Source organism: Xyrauchen texanus, chromosome 10 (genome assembly GCF_025860055.1).
Source record: "Xyrauchen texanus isolate HMW12.3.18 chromosome 10, RBS_HiC_50CHRs, whole genome shotgun sequence".
NCBI lineage: Eukaryota > Metazoa > Chordata > Actinopteri > Cypriniformes > Catostomidae > Xyrauchen > Xyrauchen texanus.
Genome location: NC_068285.1, coordinates 5,786,971 through 5,804,673, shown reverse-complemented (window position 1 = coordinate 5,804,673; position 17,703 = coordinate 5,786,971). Strand labels below are relative to the sequence as shown.

At 44.9% G+C, this 17,703-nt stretch overlaps 1 protein-coding gene across 5 annotated transcripts in view; it reads right to left on the bottom strand.

Annotated features, from left to right (window-relative positions):
- The window catches only part of LOC127650395 (NLR family CARD domain-containing protein 3-like), a 141,003-nt gene that overhangs the window by 32,889 nt on the left and 90,411 nt on the right, over positions 1 to 17,703 (bottom strand). For 2 of the 5 annotated variants that reach the window (XM_052135809.1, XM_052135810.1), the window contains 2 exons: positions 10,910 to 11,114; positions 8,975 to 10,745 (listed from right to left, as the gene is read on the bottom strand). In XM_052135809.1, coding sequence (XP_051991769.1) covers positions 8,975 to 10,745; positions 10,910 to 11,114 — 1,976 coding nt within the window. Of the gene's footprint in view, positions 1 to 8,974; positions 10,746 to 10,909; positions 11,115 to 11,761; positions 11,901 to 12,540; positions 12,649 to 13,082; positions 13,164 to 13,582; positions 13,692 to 17,703 lie in introns of those variants that run through there. The other 3 variants (XM_052135812.1, XM_052135813.1, XM_052135811.1) reach the window with 3 other exon arrangements.

Sequence of the window (17,703 nt, the reverse complement as noted above, 5' to 3'; positions counted from 1 at the left end):
TTAACATTTAAATTTGTGCAAATCCTGATTAATCCTGTCAAACAATTAATTCTAATGAAATAAAATTAAACATATATGATTTATACATAAGCCAAATATTTTTCTCAGGTGCAAAAATCACAAAATAATTCCACAAAGTGACATCAGCCTGCAACATGCTCCAAGTAATCAAGGGTTTAGGTTGTTCCAGTTAAACCCATTGCATGTCTTACAAAAGGTATTGGACACTCGCACAACGTAAGCAGTGACATATATCCAAGTCCATGTGACAGAGTGAAGTATGCAAGGGGATACCATTTTTAAATGGATGGTAGGCCTGAGCTGCGCACTCCTGAGGCGTGAATTAGGCAAATGTGCCACATAGTGACGTAGCTTTTTCACAGAAGTAATGGCTGAACTGCAAACCATGTCTTTCAGGCAGTTCAGGAGCAGTGTTTTCTGTGCGAGAGTGGGGTGGAATTTGTGCTTTGTAACTTTGCAGACCTTTTACATGCACAAACCACTATATTACACACTAATGGAAAGGTAACGTCCCAATAAGTATAATAGGGCCTCTTGAAGCCTAATCTAGACACTAATTAGATCATTTACTGTTTTAACAATGTAAACCAAAAAATTTCACTGTGACTTCATCATACGTAACAATTTGCTACAAAAAAAGTCAATTGTTTAGCTGTTTTAAATGGCAGGGGCAAATGTAGGTGCTTCTCTTTCACAATGTGGCCCTGTTTTTCAGGCCACCGTGTAAAACACTTGGCATTAAGCTGAGAAGTCAATTTACTCTATCAATCTTTTAAAGAGAAAATAAGGCTTTGACATCATGTATTTATACTTGCGCTCATCCTATAATGACATGAGAGATTTCAGAAGATATGACAACATTTCTGGTAAGTGAACACAGTGATCAACGATGCTCTCTGGTTTTTATGGTGCATTTAGAGAATTTTTAGGAAGAGACTGTTTCAGTGCATTGATTGTGCGACTGGGACAGCCGTAAAAATGGCGAGATTTACGATCTGCGAGATTTACCAGTTGTAGTAGCGGAAGGAGATGAAAACGGAGCCATCAAGCCGGACACATTCTGTTTCACGACATGTGCTGAACCCACATTAGTCACAGAAGATCCCACAATGATTGCTTTGTTTATTAGAGATGAAGTGGAAATCAGAACTCAGGTTTGAAATTTACATATAAAAACCGAAAACAAAAATTGAGTTCTTCTAAATACAGCGTCTGCTGTGTGTACAAGAGAATAAAAGTCTAATTATTTTGATACAATTAAAGGAGTCCATATTTTTAGTAATTTGGAATTGTTTTTATGAATAAACATGATATTACTATGATAAAAATATTATAATATGAGATGAATTATGTGCTGTTATAAAAATATGAATTAGCAAGAGTTTATTGGAACTGGACTTGTCATAATAAACACCTTGGTAATGGCATACCATCATACTACTCTTAATTCTTTCTCAGACTGACATAGCTGAAGTAGTAAAAGTAGCATGTGTCATTTGATATTTATATGCATCCCATGAAACACACGTCACCATTGTCATCTGTGATTTTGGTCAATCATGAATAAGTTGTGACATCATCAGAGCTCTTGCAACCACTCTGGAAAAGCTGCATTGACTGTGCCGACATGCACTGCTTCAAGTCAATCTCTGATCGGATCTGATCACACAGCGCTGCATGAAGTTAAACATCTATTGATTACACTTAGATGAAAACATTACCTACAGATGATAACACAATATTTACCACCAAATTCTCTTTTCCTCTGTGTACAATCTTCTAATTTAACAATAATGTCACCTCAGTAAATCAGTCAACAAAGATAAACACTTGACATAAAGCCGTCTAAACTAATAATTCATTACCAATCTAAATAAATGTTGATCGCTATATTATTCACATCTTAATGCAATTTTATATATTATAGTATAACATCATATAATATAGTTTTTAGTAAAATCCATTAAAGGATTATCAAAACAGAAACAGAAAACTGTGTAAAATAAACATTGCAGGAATAAAGGAAGCTACAATATGACAAATAAATGACTAAAGTATAAAACAATCAAACCCTTAAAATAATAGTAATAATTATTCAGTATTATATTATAATAATAAACTTGACTGATACCCCCGATAATAATTCAGTATTGTATCATATTTTTCTCCACGTTGTGTCGGAGAAGCGACACTAGGGGTCTCTCTTGAGCGCCGATATTCACCTCTGATCTTATTGAAAAGGGCCAGTGGGAGTTGGCAGCCAGTATTTGCATACCCCGCCCCCGGACATACGGGTATTTAAGTGGGGCAAATACGGGAGTTCATTCAGAAAATTTCTTCGGAGCCGATGGTCTGTCTGCAGTTTGCTGCGAGTTACACGCCACTTAAACGTTCCTGTTTTCCTCTGACGATCTGCATGCTGTTGGATCTTGACGGCGCACAACAGCGGCTTTCTCCTTCTCAGTGCACGGCGTGCACTGTTGCCCTGAGCGCCGACAGCGCGACACGCGTACACACACACACTGTGTATTAAAAGAGTTTTTTACTGAAAGAGTAATTTTCTCTAAAAGAGCAAACACAGCGGCGTTGAGCGTCCTTTTAAGGACGCGTCTTTTTCAAGATGCCTTTCCGCCCCTGTGTCGTTCCTGGATGCGGTAGAGTGCTCTCTGCTTCAGACGGCCACAGGCGCTGTCTCGTGTGTTTGGGCGCGATCACACCGAGCGGCGCTTGTGGATGGTTCATGTTCTCACTGCGAGAACATGACCATGACCACGTTGCGGTCGCGACTTGCTTTCAACAGAAAGCAAGCCACCCCAGCTGCACCCCGCATTGCTCCTTCTTCCCACGGGATTAAGGACGGTGCGGTTGGCGCTGGGGGCGATTTGGGGGCGGCAGCCCTCCCGTTCCCCGACACGCTCGCTGGTCTCCGTCCACGCTCGCTGCGATAGCGGCTCGCCTCACGGCCTGGCTGTCTATCCTCCCGAGTTCGAAGCAGACGAGCTCGCCGCTGCATCGGAGAGTGCGGTGTCTGATGCCGAGGACTCCCTGGACTGCCGCCGGGCCAGCAGGCCCAGGCTGAGCCGGCGCTCAGATGTCCGACATGCTTGCCCGGGCGCCCGTGGCGTGGGGTTGGATTGGAACCCTCCATCCTCCCCACAGCCCTCACGGTTGGATGATTGGTTCCTGGGGCGCGCGCCGTTGCGGCCTCGCACCCCGGTTCCTTTCTTCCGGAAGTGCATGATGAGCTGACATCTACGTGGAGAGCCCGCTCTCCGCTCGTCTAGGTGCCACCCGCTCCACTCTCTCCACCCTCGACGGCAGAGAACGCCACGCGGTGCGAGGCGATTCCCCAGGTTGATAGGGCAGTTGCGCACCATCTATGCCCGGTAGCCCTACCTCCTGGCGGGTCGCCCGTACTCCGTCCAAGGCCTGTAGGACAACATCCTCGCTAACGCGAAGGCCTACACTACGGCTGGACGCGCTGCCTCCGCCCTGCATGCGATGGCCCTCCTGCAAGTCCACCAGGCCAAAGCACTCAGAAACATGCACGGGGTGGACCTGATCCTGATGTGCTGCAGGAACTGCGCTCAGCGACCGACCTCGCCCTGAGAGCGACGAAGGCCACAGCGCAGGCACTCGGACAGACGATGGCCACCCTAGTGGTCCAGGAACGCCATCTTTGGCTCAACCTGGTCGAGATGCGTGAGGCTGACAAGAACCGCTTCCTGGACGCACCTGTCTCCCAGATTGGCCTTTTCGGTGACACCGTCGAGGACTTCGCCCAACAGTTCTCCTCGGTGAAGAAGCAGGCGGAGGCCATCTCGCACATCATGCCCGCCCGCAGACCTGCCGCTCACGGGCCCTGCCCGTCTGCCGCCCGAGCGTCCCCTCGCGAGGAAACCAGCTCCTGCTCCGCCTCAACCCGGGCCCAGCTCTCAGCCCCAGCGTCGAGCACTCCGCAGGCGTCGCACGCCCCTGTCTCACGAACCCCTCCAGGACCCGGAAGGCTCGGGCGTTCCTGAGACAGTCGACCCAGAGCCGAAGACGTTAGCTCCGAGGTGGTAAGACCGCTCCGTCCCCGGTGGATGGCCGGGTGGAGAATCCTTTGTTTTTTCATTTGCCACACCCCTGGCGGGGCTGTGGTACCCACATTCTCAATAAGAGAGCTATTTCCTTTGCCTCTGGGTCACCTGGCCGCCAAATGCCGTTCTCACGGCAATGTGCTTTCAGATCACAACAGTCCCGGTACACGGACGCGGCGATCCGCCTTCCGCCTGCCCACGACTGTCCCCTGGCCGGCCGGTTCAGGCGAGTCCAGAGGACGCCAGCATCAGACCTCCTCCTCAGTCACGAACCCGCCCCTGCCGGTGCGTGGAGCAAGGTAAGTGCTTTGAGTCTACTCTCAGCACCTCAGCCTCAGGCCGCAACGAAGCCGCCCGACGCTGCATTACCTGTTCCGCCCGGCTGCGAGGCCCGCCCGGTACGTCCAAAATACTCGTCCCTTTGGTGCCCCTAAGCGCAGAGCTGGGAAGCGTGGCTTTCGCTTCCCAACGCGTCACGCTGGCTGCACCGGACCATTCGACTTCGGTTACGCAATTCAGTTTGCCCGGCTCCCGGCCCCCTTCAGGGGCGTCCGCTCTTCCGCATTACACGGCGAGCACTCCAGTTCCCTGCGCACGGAAATCGCGACCCTCTTAGCCAAGGGCACGGTAGAGCCCGTCCCTCCAACCGAAATGAGGAAGGGTTTCTACAGCCCTTACTTCATTGTACCCAAAAAAGGCGGTGGCTTACGACCGATCTTGGACTTGCGAGTTTTCAATCGGGCCCTGTTAAAACTCCCGTTCAAAATGCTTACTTAGAGAAATATTCTGGCTGGCGTTCAGCATCTAGATTGGTTCGCAGCGGTGGACCTGAAGGACGCGTACTTCCACGTCTCAATTCTGCCACGACACCGACCCTTCCTACGGTTCGCGTTCGACGGCCAGGCGTTTCAGTACAAAGTCCACCCCTTCGGCCTGTCTCTGTCCCCTCGCGTCTTCACGAAAGTCTCAGAGGCGGCTCTTGCCCCGCTACGAGTAGCCGGCATCCGCATTCTCAACTACCTCGACGACTGGCTCATCCTAGCACACTCTCGAGAGTTACTATGCACACACAGAGACCAGGTGCTCCGGCACCTCAGCCGCTGGGGCTTCAGGTCAACTGGGAAAAGAGCAAGCTCACTCCGGTTCAGAGCATCTCTTTTCCGGGTTGGAGTTAGACTCAGTCTCAATGACAGCACGTCTCACGAGCGAGCGTGCTCAGTCGGTGCTGGACTGCCTCGCTTCCTTCAAGCCAGGCGCAGTGGTCCCTCTAAAACTTTTCCAGAGGCTCCTGGGGCATATGGCGTCCTCCGCGGCGGTCGCGCCACTGGGGTTGATGCATATGAGACCACTCCAGCACTGGCTCCAGACTCGAGTCCCGCGACAAGCATGGCACCACGGCACGCATCGGGTAAGGATCACCCCCGCCAGCCTCAAAACACTCCGACCCTGGACAGACCTCTGCTTTTTACGGGCAGGAGTGCCCCTGCAGAAGGTGTCCCGACGCGTCCTGGTCACAACCGACGCCTCCCGGTCCGGGTGGGGTGCCGTGTGCAGCGGAGCACGCAGCAGCGGGCCGTTGGAAAGGGGCCCGCTGCGTTGGCACATCAATTGCCTGGAGTTGCTGACCGTCCTTCTTGCTCTCAGGAAGTTCCTCCCATTAGTTCGGGACAAACATGTCCTCGTGAGATCGGACAGCACCACGGTGGTGGCGTACATAAATCGCCAAGGCGGCGACGCTCCGCCACATGTCACAACTTCGCCCGGCGTCTCCTCCTATGGAGCCAGCAGCGACTCAAGTCGCTGCGTGCCACTCACATCCCGGCAAGCTCAGCGTCGTAGCGGACACGCTATCACGACAACGCCTGCCCGGCGGGAGTGGAGGCTTCACCCCCAGTCGGTCCAGCTGATTTGGGAACGGTTTGGCAAGGCCCAGGTAGACCTGTTCGCCGCCCAGGAAACCTCCCACTGCCCGCTCTGGTACGCCCTAACAGAGGCTCCCCTCGGGACAGACGCACTGGCACACAGCTGGCCCCCGGGGCTGCGCAAGTACGCATTTCCCCCAGTGAGCCTTCTTGCACCGGTGCTGTGCAAGGTCAGGGAGGACGAGGAGCAAGTCACGTTAGTGGCCCCCTACTGGCCCACCCGGACTTGGTTCTCGGAATTCAGGCTCCTCGCGACAGCTCCTCCCTGGCGAATTCCCCTGAGAAAGGACCTCCTCTCTCAGGGACGGGGCACGCTCTGGCACCCGCGCCCAGACCTCTGGAACATCCACGTCTGGTCCCTGGACGGGACGCGGAAGAGCTAGCCGGCTTACCGGCGACCGTTGTGAATACCATCAACCAAGCCAGAGCTCCCTCTACCAGGCACCTTTACGCCCTAAAGTGGCGCTTGTTCGCAGATTGGTGTTCTTCCCGAACTGAAGACCCGCAGAGGTGCGCTATCAAGTCTGTGCTCCTATTCCTACAGTAGAGGCTGGACAGGAGGCTGTCCCCGTCCACCCTCAAGGTGTATGTTGCCGCCATTGCCGCCCACCACGATCCTGTAGACGGCAAGTCTTTGGGCAAGCACGACCTGATCCTCAGGTTCCTGAAAGGCGCCCGGAGGTTAAATCCCTCCCGGCCAGGCCTAGTTCCCTCCTGGGATCTCTCGGTAGTCTTGGCGGGACTCCAGAGACCCCCCTTCGAGCCGCTTGAATCAACTGGACTGAGGGCCCTCTCTCTTAAGACGGCCCTGCTGATCGCGCTCGCCTCTATCAAGAGGGTCAGGGACCTGCAAGCGTTCTCTGTCAGCGACACTTGCCTGGAGTTCGGTCCGGCAGATACGTTCGTGATCCTAAGACCGCGACCGGGCTATGTGCCCAAGGTTCCTACCACACCGTTCCGAGATCAGGTAGTGAACCTGCAAGCGCTGCCCCGGGAGGAGGCAGACCCAGCCCTTCCGTTGCTGTGTCCAGTGCGCGCCCTGCGCATTTACCTGGACCGCACACAGAGCACCAGACGCTCTGAGCAGCTCTTCGTCTGCTTTGGGGGACGGCAGAAAGGGAATGCCGTCTCCAAACAGAGGCTCGCCCACTGGGTTGTCGATGCCATCACACTGGCTTATCACACCCAGGCCGTGCCCCTACCCTTACGGGTCCGAGCCCACTCAACAAGGGGTGTTGCATCCTCGTGGGCACTGGCCAAGGGCACCTCCCTAGCAGACATCTGTAGAGCCGCGGGTTGGGCAACACCCAACACCTTCGCGAGGTTTTACAACCTCCGCGTTGAGTCGGTTGCGTCTCGTGTTTTCTCAGGTCCGAGCCCGTAGAACTCGGTAACACGTAGACCGACCGGCCGGGTGGATCGCTTGCGCCCAGCGCCCTTTTCCTGACGTCAAGATTAAGTAGTGCGCCCTTTTCCCAGGGCGCCCCACTCCGAGTCGGGACCCTGGTCGATTCCTCCCTAGCCCTCCGGGTCCGCGGTTCAGCGGAGGAACTCGCCGACCCAAGCCACTGCGGGTATCCTGATGGCTACCCTGTACTGGTATAGGTGCTCCACAGGTAGAATAGAAGTCCTCCTGCACGGACGCCCCCTGTGTGTATTTCCACGGTTCTGTCCCCTTACGAGCGGACCCCTGTGTCTCCCTTAGGCGGTTACAGCTGCCCCGGTCGCCGTGCTGTAGCAACTCCCCCCTTCAAGGCTGGGATCTACCACCGCACCATACTTTCCACACGAGCCCTAAGACGGCCGTGTGACGTGTCTACCACTTTTCCTCCCCAAGAAAAAGGGCAGGTGTGGTCTCCGCAGGGTCTGGGTAAGACCCCCATCCCTATATGCGTGTAAGGGCCCCCGGCCGTGATTGCTCTATGCGAGAAACATAGAGAGAAAAGAGGCCCAGCCAGGCTGGCCCGTTCCCATGTTGGCAAACATCGCCTTGTTCCCCTCCCAGGGTAACTAGAAGGATCCCGGTGTTCGTATGGGGCATTGGGGAAGGGTACGTGCAGCCGGGTACAGACGATGCGTGGCACTGGATGAATCCCTGCCCGCCTCTGTATCGGCAGGTCACGTACACGGTTCAGCACATGGCAAGATTGGAATGGGTCCCCTAGTGTCGCTTCTCCGACACAACGTGGAGAGAGCGACAGAAGGGGAACGTTTGGTTACGTATGTAACCTCCGTTCCCCAAGGGAGGGAACGACACGTTGTGTCTTTCCTCCGCCATGTCGCTGAACCGAGCCACTGTTGTGGCCGGACCATTTCCGGCTCCTCAGAAAAATCCTGAATGAACTCCCGTATTTGCCCCGCTTAAATACCCGTATGTCCGGGGGCGGGGTATGCAAATACTGGCTGCCAACTCCCATTGGCCCTTTTCAATAAGATCAGAGGTGAATATCGGCGCTCAAGAGAGACTCCTAGTGTCGCTTCTCCGACACAACGTGTCGTTCCCTCCCTCGGGGAACGGAGGTTACATACGTAACCAAATGTTTTGCACATCATGTTCATTAAAGAAATGTTTTAGTAAAAATATATGCAGGTAAATTATGATTTATTTATGAGGCTGATGTGTATTATTGTATGTGGAAGCATAAATAAAAATGATAAAGTATCAGTATAAAGTAAATAAAGTATCGTTTTGTATTTATTTAGTGGAAAACTGTAGAAAACATGCTTTTGTTATTTTAAACTAGATTATTAACTTTGCATTAAACATTTTGAATCTATTTGGCTACAATGTCTGTTTAAAATGAAGATAAAACTATAAAAAGTAACACATGAAACCAAACAAACATCAAAATAGTATAAGGGGTTGTTTCTAGTCAAACAAAATAAATTAAAATCTAACCTCTGCTATTTAATTACAATAAAGTGAGATTAAAACACTAAATTACTCACTCAGCTTTTCTGGATGCTTTGATCACCGGCAGCAGCCTCAGAAGACATTCATGTGATGGATCATATTTCCTCAGATTAAACTGATCCAGCTCCTCTTCTGAGTTCAGCAACACAAACACCAGAGCTGACCACTGAGCAGGAGAGAGACGGACTCCAGAGAGACGATTGATATCTCTTCTGTTCACGTATGTTTGTACTTCCTGCACTAGAGAATGATCATTGAGTTCATTCAGACAGTGGAACAGATTGATGGATTTCTCTGGAGAGGGATTCTCCCTGATCTTCATCTTAATGTACTCAACTATTTCCTGTTTGCTTTCAGAGCTGCTTCCTGTCTGTGTCAGTAGGTCTCGTAAGATTGTCTGATTGGACTTCAGTGAGAGACCCAGAAGGAATCGAAGGAAAAGGTCCAGGTGTCCGTTCTCACTCTGTAAGGCCTTGTCAACTTCACTCTTCAGGAAATCTCTCATAGATGACCTAAACTTACTGAAGAGACCTGATGTTTGTTTAGAAACGGAAAGAAAAGCATACAGAGCAGCGAGAAACTCCTGAATGCTCAGATGCACAAAGCTGAACACCTTCCCCAGGTGCAGTCCAAACTCCTCTCTGAAGATTTGGGTACAAACTCCCGAGTACACTGACGCTTCTCTGACATCAATGCCACTCTCTCTCAGGTCCTCCTCATAGAAGATCAGGTTCCCTTTTTCCAGCTGTTGAAAAGCCAGTTTTCCCAAAGACAGAATCCTCTTTCTAGCCTGCTGAAGATCCACCTCACATTTCCCATCATACTTCTGGCTCTTCAGTTTGCTCTGAAAGATCAGGAAGTGTGTGAACATTTGAGTGAGAGTCTTGGGGATCTCTGCACTCTCTGCTTCACTCAACAGTCTCTGGAGAACAGTGGCTGAAATCCAACAGAAGACTGGTATGTGACACATGATGTACAGGCTTCTTGATGATTTCATGTGTGTGATGATTCTGGTGGCCAGACGCTCATCTTTTATTCTCTTCCTGAAATACTCGTCCTTCTGAGGGTCATTGAAGCCTCGTACATCTGTGAGCTGGTCAACACACTCAGGAGGAATCTGATTGGCTGCTGCTGGTCGAGAGGTGATCCAGAGCAGAGCAGAAGGAAGCAGATTCCCCTTGATGAGGTTGGTCAGCAGCACATCCACTGAGGCCGATTCTGTCACATCCCACAAAATATCATTGTTCTGGAAATCTAGAGGAAGTCGACACTCATCCAGACCATCAAAAATGAAAATGACTTTGTAGTCATCAAGGAATGTTTTCAATTCTCTCAGTTCTTTTGTATCTGTGAAAAACTGATGAAGAAGATCCATCAGACTGATATTTTTGTGCTTCATCAGATTGAGCTCTCTGAAAGGAAGTGGAAATATGAAGTGAACATCCTGATTTGCTTTTCCTTCAGTCCAGTCCACAATGAACTTCTGCACAGAGACAGTTTTCCCAATTCCAGCAACTCCTTTAGTCAGCACAGTTCTGATGGCTTTGTCTTGTCCAGGTAAGGCTTTAAAGATGTCATTGCATTTGATTGGTGTTTCCTGTGTCTCTGCTCTCCTGGATGCTGTCTCAATCTGTCTCACCTCATGTTCATTATTGATCTCTGCACTCCCTCCCTCTGTGATGTACAGCTCTGTGTAGATCTCATTCACAAGTGTTGAGCTGCTTTGATTTGACATTCCTTCAGTAATTCTCTGGAATTTCTCTTTTAGTTTAGTTTTGAGTTTTTGTTGATGCACAGAAATCAGTTCTGATGTAAAGAGGAAAAGAAATGGGAATTATAATTGATGTTGATGTTTAATGGTCATTAGACATGAAGTTTATTTTCTTTCACTAATATTGAGTGAATCCAGACACTGTGTGTTTCCTCTGAAGGTGACGTGATGTAATAGTGGCGTGAGTGCGAGCTCTTACTGGTTTGAAGTGTGTTAGCGAGGTCTGTCATCTTCATCTTCTTCAGGACGTGCAGTGTGATCTTCAGAAACCCCTCTCTGACTCTGCTCTGACCTTCATCATCCTCCTCCTCTCTCTCAGAGCATGCTGGGGAATCTGAGATCAGTAGTCTCTTGAAACTCTTCAGCTCTTTCTTCATCAGAGAGATGATTTTGTGCTCAAGTTCCTGAAATCAGTGAACATTCAAACAACAAACTTAATTCAGTAACAGAGAGGAACTGAAGGATCAGTGGACAAGAATCACCACTCATTTTATTTGTGCTTCAGTTGTCTTGAATTCATCAGTGTGTGTGTGTGTGTGTGTGTGTGTGTGTGTGTGTGTGTGTGTGTGTATGTGTGAGCGTGTATTTATCACTTTGTGGGGACCAAATGTCCCCATAAGGATAGTAAAACCCGAAATTTTTGACCTTGTGGGGACATTTTGTCGGTCCCCATGAGGAAAACAGCTTATAAATCACACTAAATGATGTTTTTTGAAAATGTAAAAATGCAGAAAGTTTTCTGTGAGGGTTAGGTTTAGGGGTAGGGTTAGGTTTAGGGGATAGAATATAAAGTTTGTACAGTATAAAAACCATTATGTCTATGGAAAGTCCCCATAAAACATGGAAACACAACATGTGTGTGTGTGTGTGTGTGTGTGTGTGTGTGTGTGTGTGTGTGTGTGTGTGTGTGTGTGTGTGTGAGAGAGAGAGAAAAAAAAAACTCTTTCACTCTCTCTCTCACACCTCAAAAATGGAGTCCAATGTCTCTTTCACTCTCTCTCTCTCACACACACACACACACACACACACACACACACACACACACACACACCTCAAAAATGGAGTCCAATGGCACTTTCCCAGCAGTTGACTCTGATTCATCCTGTTTGTTTCTGTAGTTGATCAAAGACTCTCCTGAACTGAAGTTAATTGGACGATCCATTGACCAGTCACTCTTCATGGACACACAGCTGGGTAGAAAATAGTTGCTTAAATTAAGTAAAATTTATTTTAAATCATAATTTTAAATTCATCCTATAAGCCGTTGTAGCAAAGTACATTCAAAATGTTTAATGAAATAAAAATCTAGTTAATTATAATGAATGATGTTTTCCAGTTGTTGTTGTTTTTTGTGAACAGGGTGTGCAAGAATCTACTTCACCAGTAACATTTTGGAATTTAGTTGGTATTTATTAATATTATAACCATCAATTACAGCATTTATTGTTGTCCAGTTTGTCATTATAACATTATACAGTATTATTATTATTACTTTGAGGATTCATATATTAGTATTATATTTCTGTCTTATTTACTTTCTCCTGGATCTTATATTCTAACGCTGCAGTGTTTTGTTCACCATGTTGCAAAAGGCAGTATTTTATGTTGGCAACACTCTTAACAGTAACAGTAAACACACAAACACTGCGGCCATCACACACTAGAGCAGAAGGGAAAACATTTATCAAGTGCTGAAACTCAGGACTAATTTTCTTTATTATAATTGCATATTTCCTTTTAGATTTATATTTTTTACACTGGATTCTTTCTAATGGTCCCTCAGACTGTGGTGTACACGTTCATACTGTCAGTCAACATGAGAGTCCTCACCTCACATCAGCACAAGGGGCTCCTGAACTGAATCCAGGTGGATGATCCATTGACTGGTCACTCTTCATGGACACACAGCTGGATTCAGGAGATTCTCCATGAATGACACTAAAACACAACAGCAATTAAACACTGTTTTAAAAACTACAAACTCTCACAAACACTCTTTTCCTCTCATCAGTTTCTCAGTTTTACTCTTCCCAGTATTTCTCTCTTCTTTAAGTTTGATGGTTTGTTCTGCATTCATCTGAAGAAAATTCTGTGTTTGTGTCTAAAAATGTTCAGAGAAACACATTTGAGTTTCACCTTCTACATACGACTGACTGTACAGGTTTCTCCAGTTCTGTCTGTGACTGAATCAAACCGGTCTCACTGTCATCTGACTGTAGATCTCACTTTACCCTGAAGCTGTTTTCACATGTTTATACTTGAGATAATCCAGTCTGTTCTCATTTCTCCTCAGTGTTTTTATACTGTAGTGTTGTGCAGCATATCAGAAATATCTATCAGTGTATTTTATTAAAGCATTGAAATCCTCTGACCTCTTGACCTTCCCTGTGTCTGTCTGTCCACTGAGATCCTTTGTGGAGTCCATGACATCATCTGAACAGTCCACTGAACACCTGTCAACAAACGGGACATCATCTATATTTGTGACGTGTTTATTTGTTCAATACTGACACATATTTGTTTTTATTTGTCCTCTAGAATATTCCATTAGAAATGAATCAATGAGGTTCAATTGCAGACTGTCAGCTTTTATGACATGTTAAACACCAGCATAAAGAGAAAACATCAGAAGACTCAACAGAAGAAAACAAAGCAACGTTTCAAGTCAATAGAAGAAATAACATTTCAGTGCCAAAGAAACTGAACACATACTGACAATTCAGATAAAAGAGCAAAAGTCTCAGTATCTGTTTGTTCTGCTGTGATTAATACTTAGATATCTGTTAGATGTCTTACTGTAGCTGATAGTTTGAAAGGTTTATTATTGTTGTCTTGTGAGTTTTGGTTTGTTTAGCAGCAGTTCAGTACTCACCTGTCAAGAACTGTTGATGTTCCTCTTTACTGACTAGAATATCACCTACAAAATACTTCACAATGAATTTATTGATTGTTTCAGACGATTCAGTGGAACACAAACTGTCAAACTTTTCTCTGTTTCTCTCGTCGTGTAATTTTCTGCTCTTGTCACAAAATGGATCCTGTTTTACTAGTTTCACTTTCACCTGTCACCTGAGGAGGAGGAGTCTGAAAGAGACAAACAACATTTAAAGGTGCAGCAGGTGTTTCATGCTCTTAAAGGGATAGTTGAGCCAAAATTACAAATCTGTCATCATTTTCTCACCCTTATGTTGTTCTAAACCTGTATGTCTTTCATTCAGTGGAACATAAATGATCTTATTCAACATTCACTTTCATTAATGGGGAAAAAGATTCATTTTGTGTTCCACATTTTAAATGGGTTTGGTACAACATGAGGGTGAGTAAATGATGACAAACTGTTCACTTTCACTGAACAATCCCTTTAAAGCTTATAAAGTGCAGTGTGAGTTCATGAAAATATAATTTGTCTTTTGTCTTTAACTGCTGTATAATATATGATGTGGACATTTCACTGAACATGTTAATTTTAGGACAGCAGATGAGGAATGGGGAAATGAAGCCTCATAAACTGTTTCTCTGATTGTTCTGGGAAAAGATTCAAATCTTCCAGAGTGTAAAAATAGTGTCATCTGGTGATTAATACAAAATAAAGTCACTCAATGTTACATGCACAAATAAAAGCCTAACACGTGTGTGTGTGTGTGTGTGTGTGTGTGTGTGTGTGTGTGTGTGTGTGTGTGTGTGTGTGTGTGTGTGTGTGTGCCAATATGAACCAATAATATTCAATATGATGTAATACTGTAGATTAATGAATATAATTTTTTTTATATTCTGAAGTATTTGTTCTATTCAGGAGTATTTTGAGCTGTAATTTTTGGTATTCTCTATCAGTGTTGGGTTTAATGAATTACTAATTAATTAATTACTGTAATTACATTTATTTTTCATTGAAGAAAGTAATGTAACGTATTACTCTTCATTTTTCATTAATTTATTACAGTTACTTCTGATGTAATTGTGTTAAATACTTTATAGACTATTGAACAATTCTATATAAAACTATAGTGAATTAAAAATTGGAATTTAAAGTCTAATGTTAAAATGCATGTTTTCTAATTTAACGCCGCCCCCTTAAATTCGAGCTCTGATTTGTCTCTGATTTTGGGCTTTTATCCACAATCTCCACAAAACTGTCTGCGAGTGAACATCGGGCTTAAAATCGTGTAGTGTAAACTCGGCATAAGTCTGTCCCTCACAGCCTCGTGATCTAGTTTGGTGATCCCCCCATGCTGATGGTGATGAACAATGAACGCTGGGTCAATATGAGCCATTAACGAGAATATAACCCAGCAAAATAAAATACTAAACCCAGCGAATGGGTAGAAAAAATAACCCAACATTTAGATTCTCATTACTGAAAGTATCTAATAAATTGTAATACCTGTAATACTATTGGTGCTTCCATTCCCAATGTCACTTTAAATGATGTAATAACGTCTGTTTTACCCATTTACTCGTGTAAGTGCCAGTATTTCATTTTCCATTAAGATTTCTCCAACAATCACAAGTGTGTTGGGATCATGTCATAGAACAATTTCTTCAGAGACATCTTTATATTTGTTTACTGTTAATACTTTAGGATATTTCCAAACCCTTCCCATCATGGGGAGCAAAACATGTTTAGCCAAAATCCTTTCCAAGTTTTCTTTAAATATGTTGTTCAGTATTAACACCAGCAGATATTGTAAAGAAGGTTTTTTGGTAAGTGTTTGTGCAATTGTGCATTTCAATCAAAATGATCATCAGTCGTGCATTCATAAGGTCAGGAATCCACTCTTTTGTGCAAGACTTAAAATACCAGTTACAAATAACTAAAGTGTTACATTTACTTACTGTATGTACTTTGTATCTGCTATTGACACAACAGTTTCTGTACTGGGAGCTTAATTTACCCTTGGGACCTTCAGTACACTTGGGGATATCACTCTTGTACCCTAAATAGGCCCCCATATGGCAAGCGCTGAAGAACTGTCTTAAAAAACACTATTATTCCTCAAGCTAATATTGGTGGAGGATTTAACATTGATGTTTATAACACAATTATTAAAAGTTTCTTGCACTACAGATCTCCTGTGATGCCTGTGGAAGGTGGTTCCACCATATGTGTGTAAGAAGGCCAAAGATAAAGACATTTCTGTGTGCAGCAATCTCAGTGAGACATCATGAAGGAACTAACGGAACAAAAATGATCAAGTTGAATGTTTTTTACATACTTGTAATTATGAGATTGATGTTGTTTGTTTGTCCATATATAGTCTATATTATTTATAATTCCCACATTCATTATTGATGTAATACTTGTGTGAGCTTTCTCTCTTATTGAACACAGGGGGAACAGTATCTGACAGTCACATCTTCAGCTGACAGGACGTGTTCCCCTGCTATAATGGGGGTTTAAAGGCAAAGATAAAACCTAAAAACTTGTATTATGTTATTTTATTATCTACAATTTCTTTTGAGCTTTTCTCAGTAAATTGTGGTGAAAGTACTTGTTGGGACAGAAAACCATCAGATTTAATTTACTGTGAACATCTGAACTAAAGTGGACAGTGAAGCACTCTTGTGGCCAAATCATGCAATTGCATTTAAAAATAATAATAAAAAAAGCTTGTCTAAGGGAAAAAAGAGATATATGCAAGATCAATTGCATATTTAGCCAATGAAGTCAAATGTATGTTTTCTTAAATTCTTTTGCCAGTTCAGCATTATTGACATGACAGTTTTATAACAGTATTGCCAAACATTACAAACATGTTTCTATTTCTCTCTGGGCAACAAGCACCTGTGATGTGTTCCTCTATCTCTAGATCATGGGCACTTAGTCTATATTCAGACACAATCATTCTTTCTTTAAACTGTTTCATTGATAATCTTTTGTAAATGTGGTATTTCTGTTTAGGACCGAATAGTGCTGAAGTTTGTTGTGGAGGTCAAATTCAGTTTTTAATGTTTCATCTTCATCATGTTTGAGGTTTTTGCCAATTTCTTTAACAATAAGTTTAGATTTGTAATTGGATATCAGTTTTAATTAATATTAATAATTGAATTACATTAATAATTCACCGAAAAATCTAAATTCTGCCATTTACTCACCCTCACGTTGTTCCTAAATCGCATGAATTTCTTTATTGTGTAGGGCACAAAAGGATATGAAAGGCAGAATGTTATGGACTGACAGTCTCAGTCACCATTCACATTCATTGTAAAGAATACTGCAACAAAAACAGCAGAAACAGTTTGTATTTATAAATGAAACTATTCAATCAAAAGATCTTTTATACTTGGCCAGACATTGCCATTATCAAGATGCAACACCATTTACAGCATGACCTCAAAAAAGAAAGAAACAGTGTCAGCTTCTTTGGGTCGCTGATGTGAAGGGCAGAAAGTAGCCCAAAAAGTCAGTCACTGACCCAAGTTTTGACAAATGTCCGCAGCTCATTTCCTGTGAGTTAAAAGTCAACTTTCACTCTTCCTGCTCCAAAGCATTGATGGCATCTGCTCCTTTCTGTGCTTGCTCAAGCTCCTCTTCCTAAATGCAAAGAAATAATCCTTGTCAAAATGTATATTAACAGTTTTGTACAATTAAATATCCTCAAAATCAATAATTACAGAGTCAAAAGAAAAGTGATGCTTAAAGGTTTAAAAATGATCTCATTTACTCACCCTCATGCCATCCCAGATGTGTAGGACTTTCTTCTGTTGAACACAAAGATTTTTAGAAGAATATCTCAGCTCTGTTGGTACATTCAGTGCAAGCGAATGGAGGTCAAAAAGCACATAAAGGCAGCATAAAAGTAATCCATAAGACTCCAGTGGTTTAATCCATGTCTTCAGAAGTGATATGACGATTGTGGTTGAGAAACAGATCAATATTTAAATACTTTTTACTATAAATCTCCACTTTCACTTTCACATTTGTCATCTTTTGTTTTTGGGGATTCACATTCTTTGTGCATTTCACCACCTACTGTGCAAGGAGGAAAATTCATA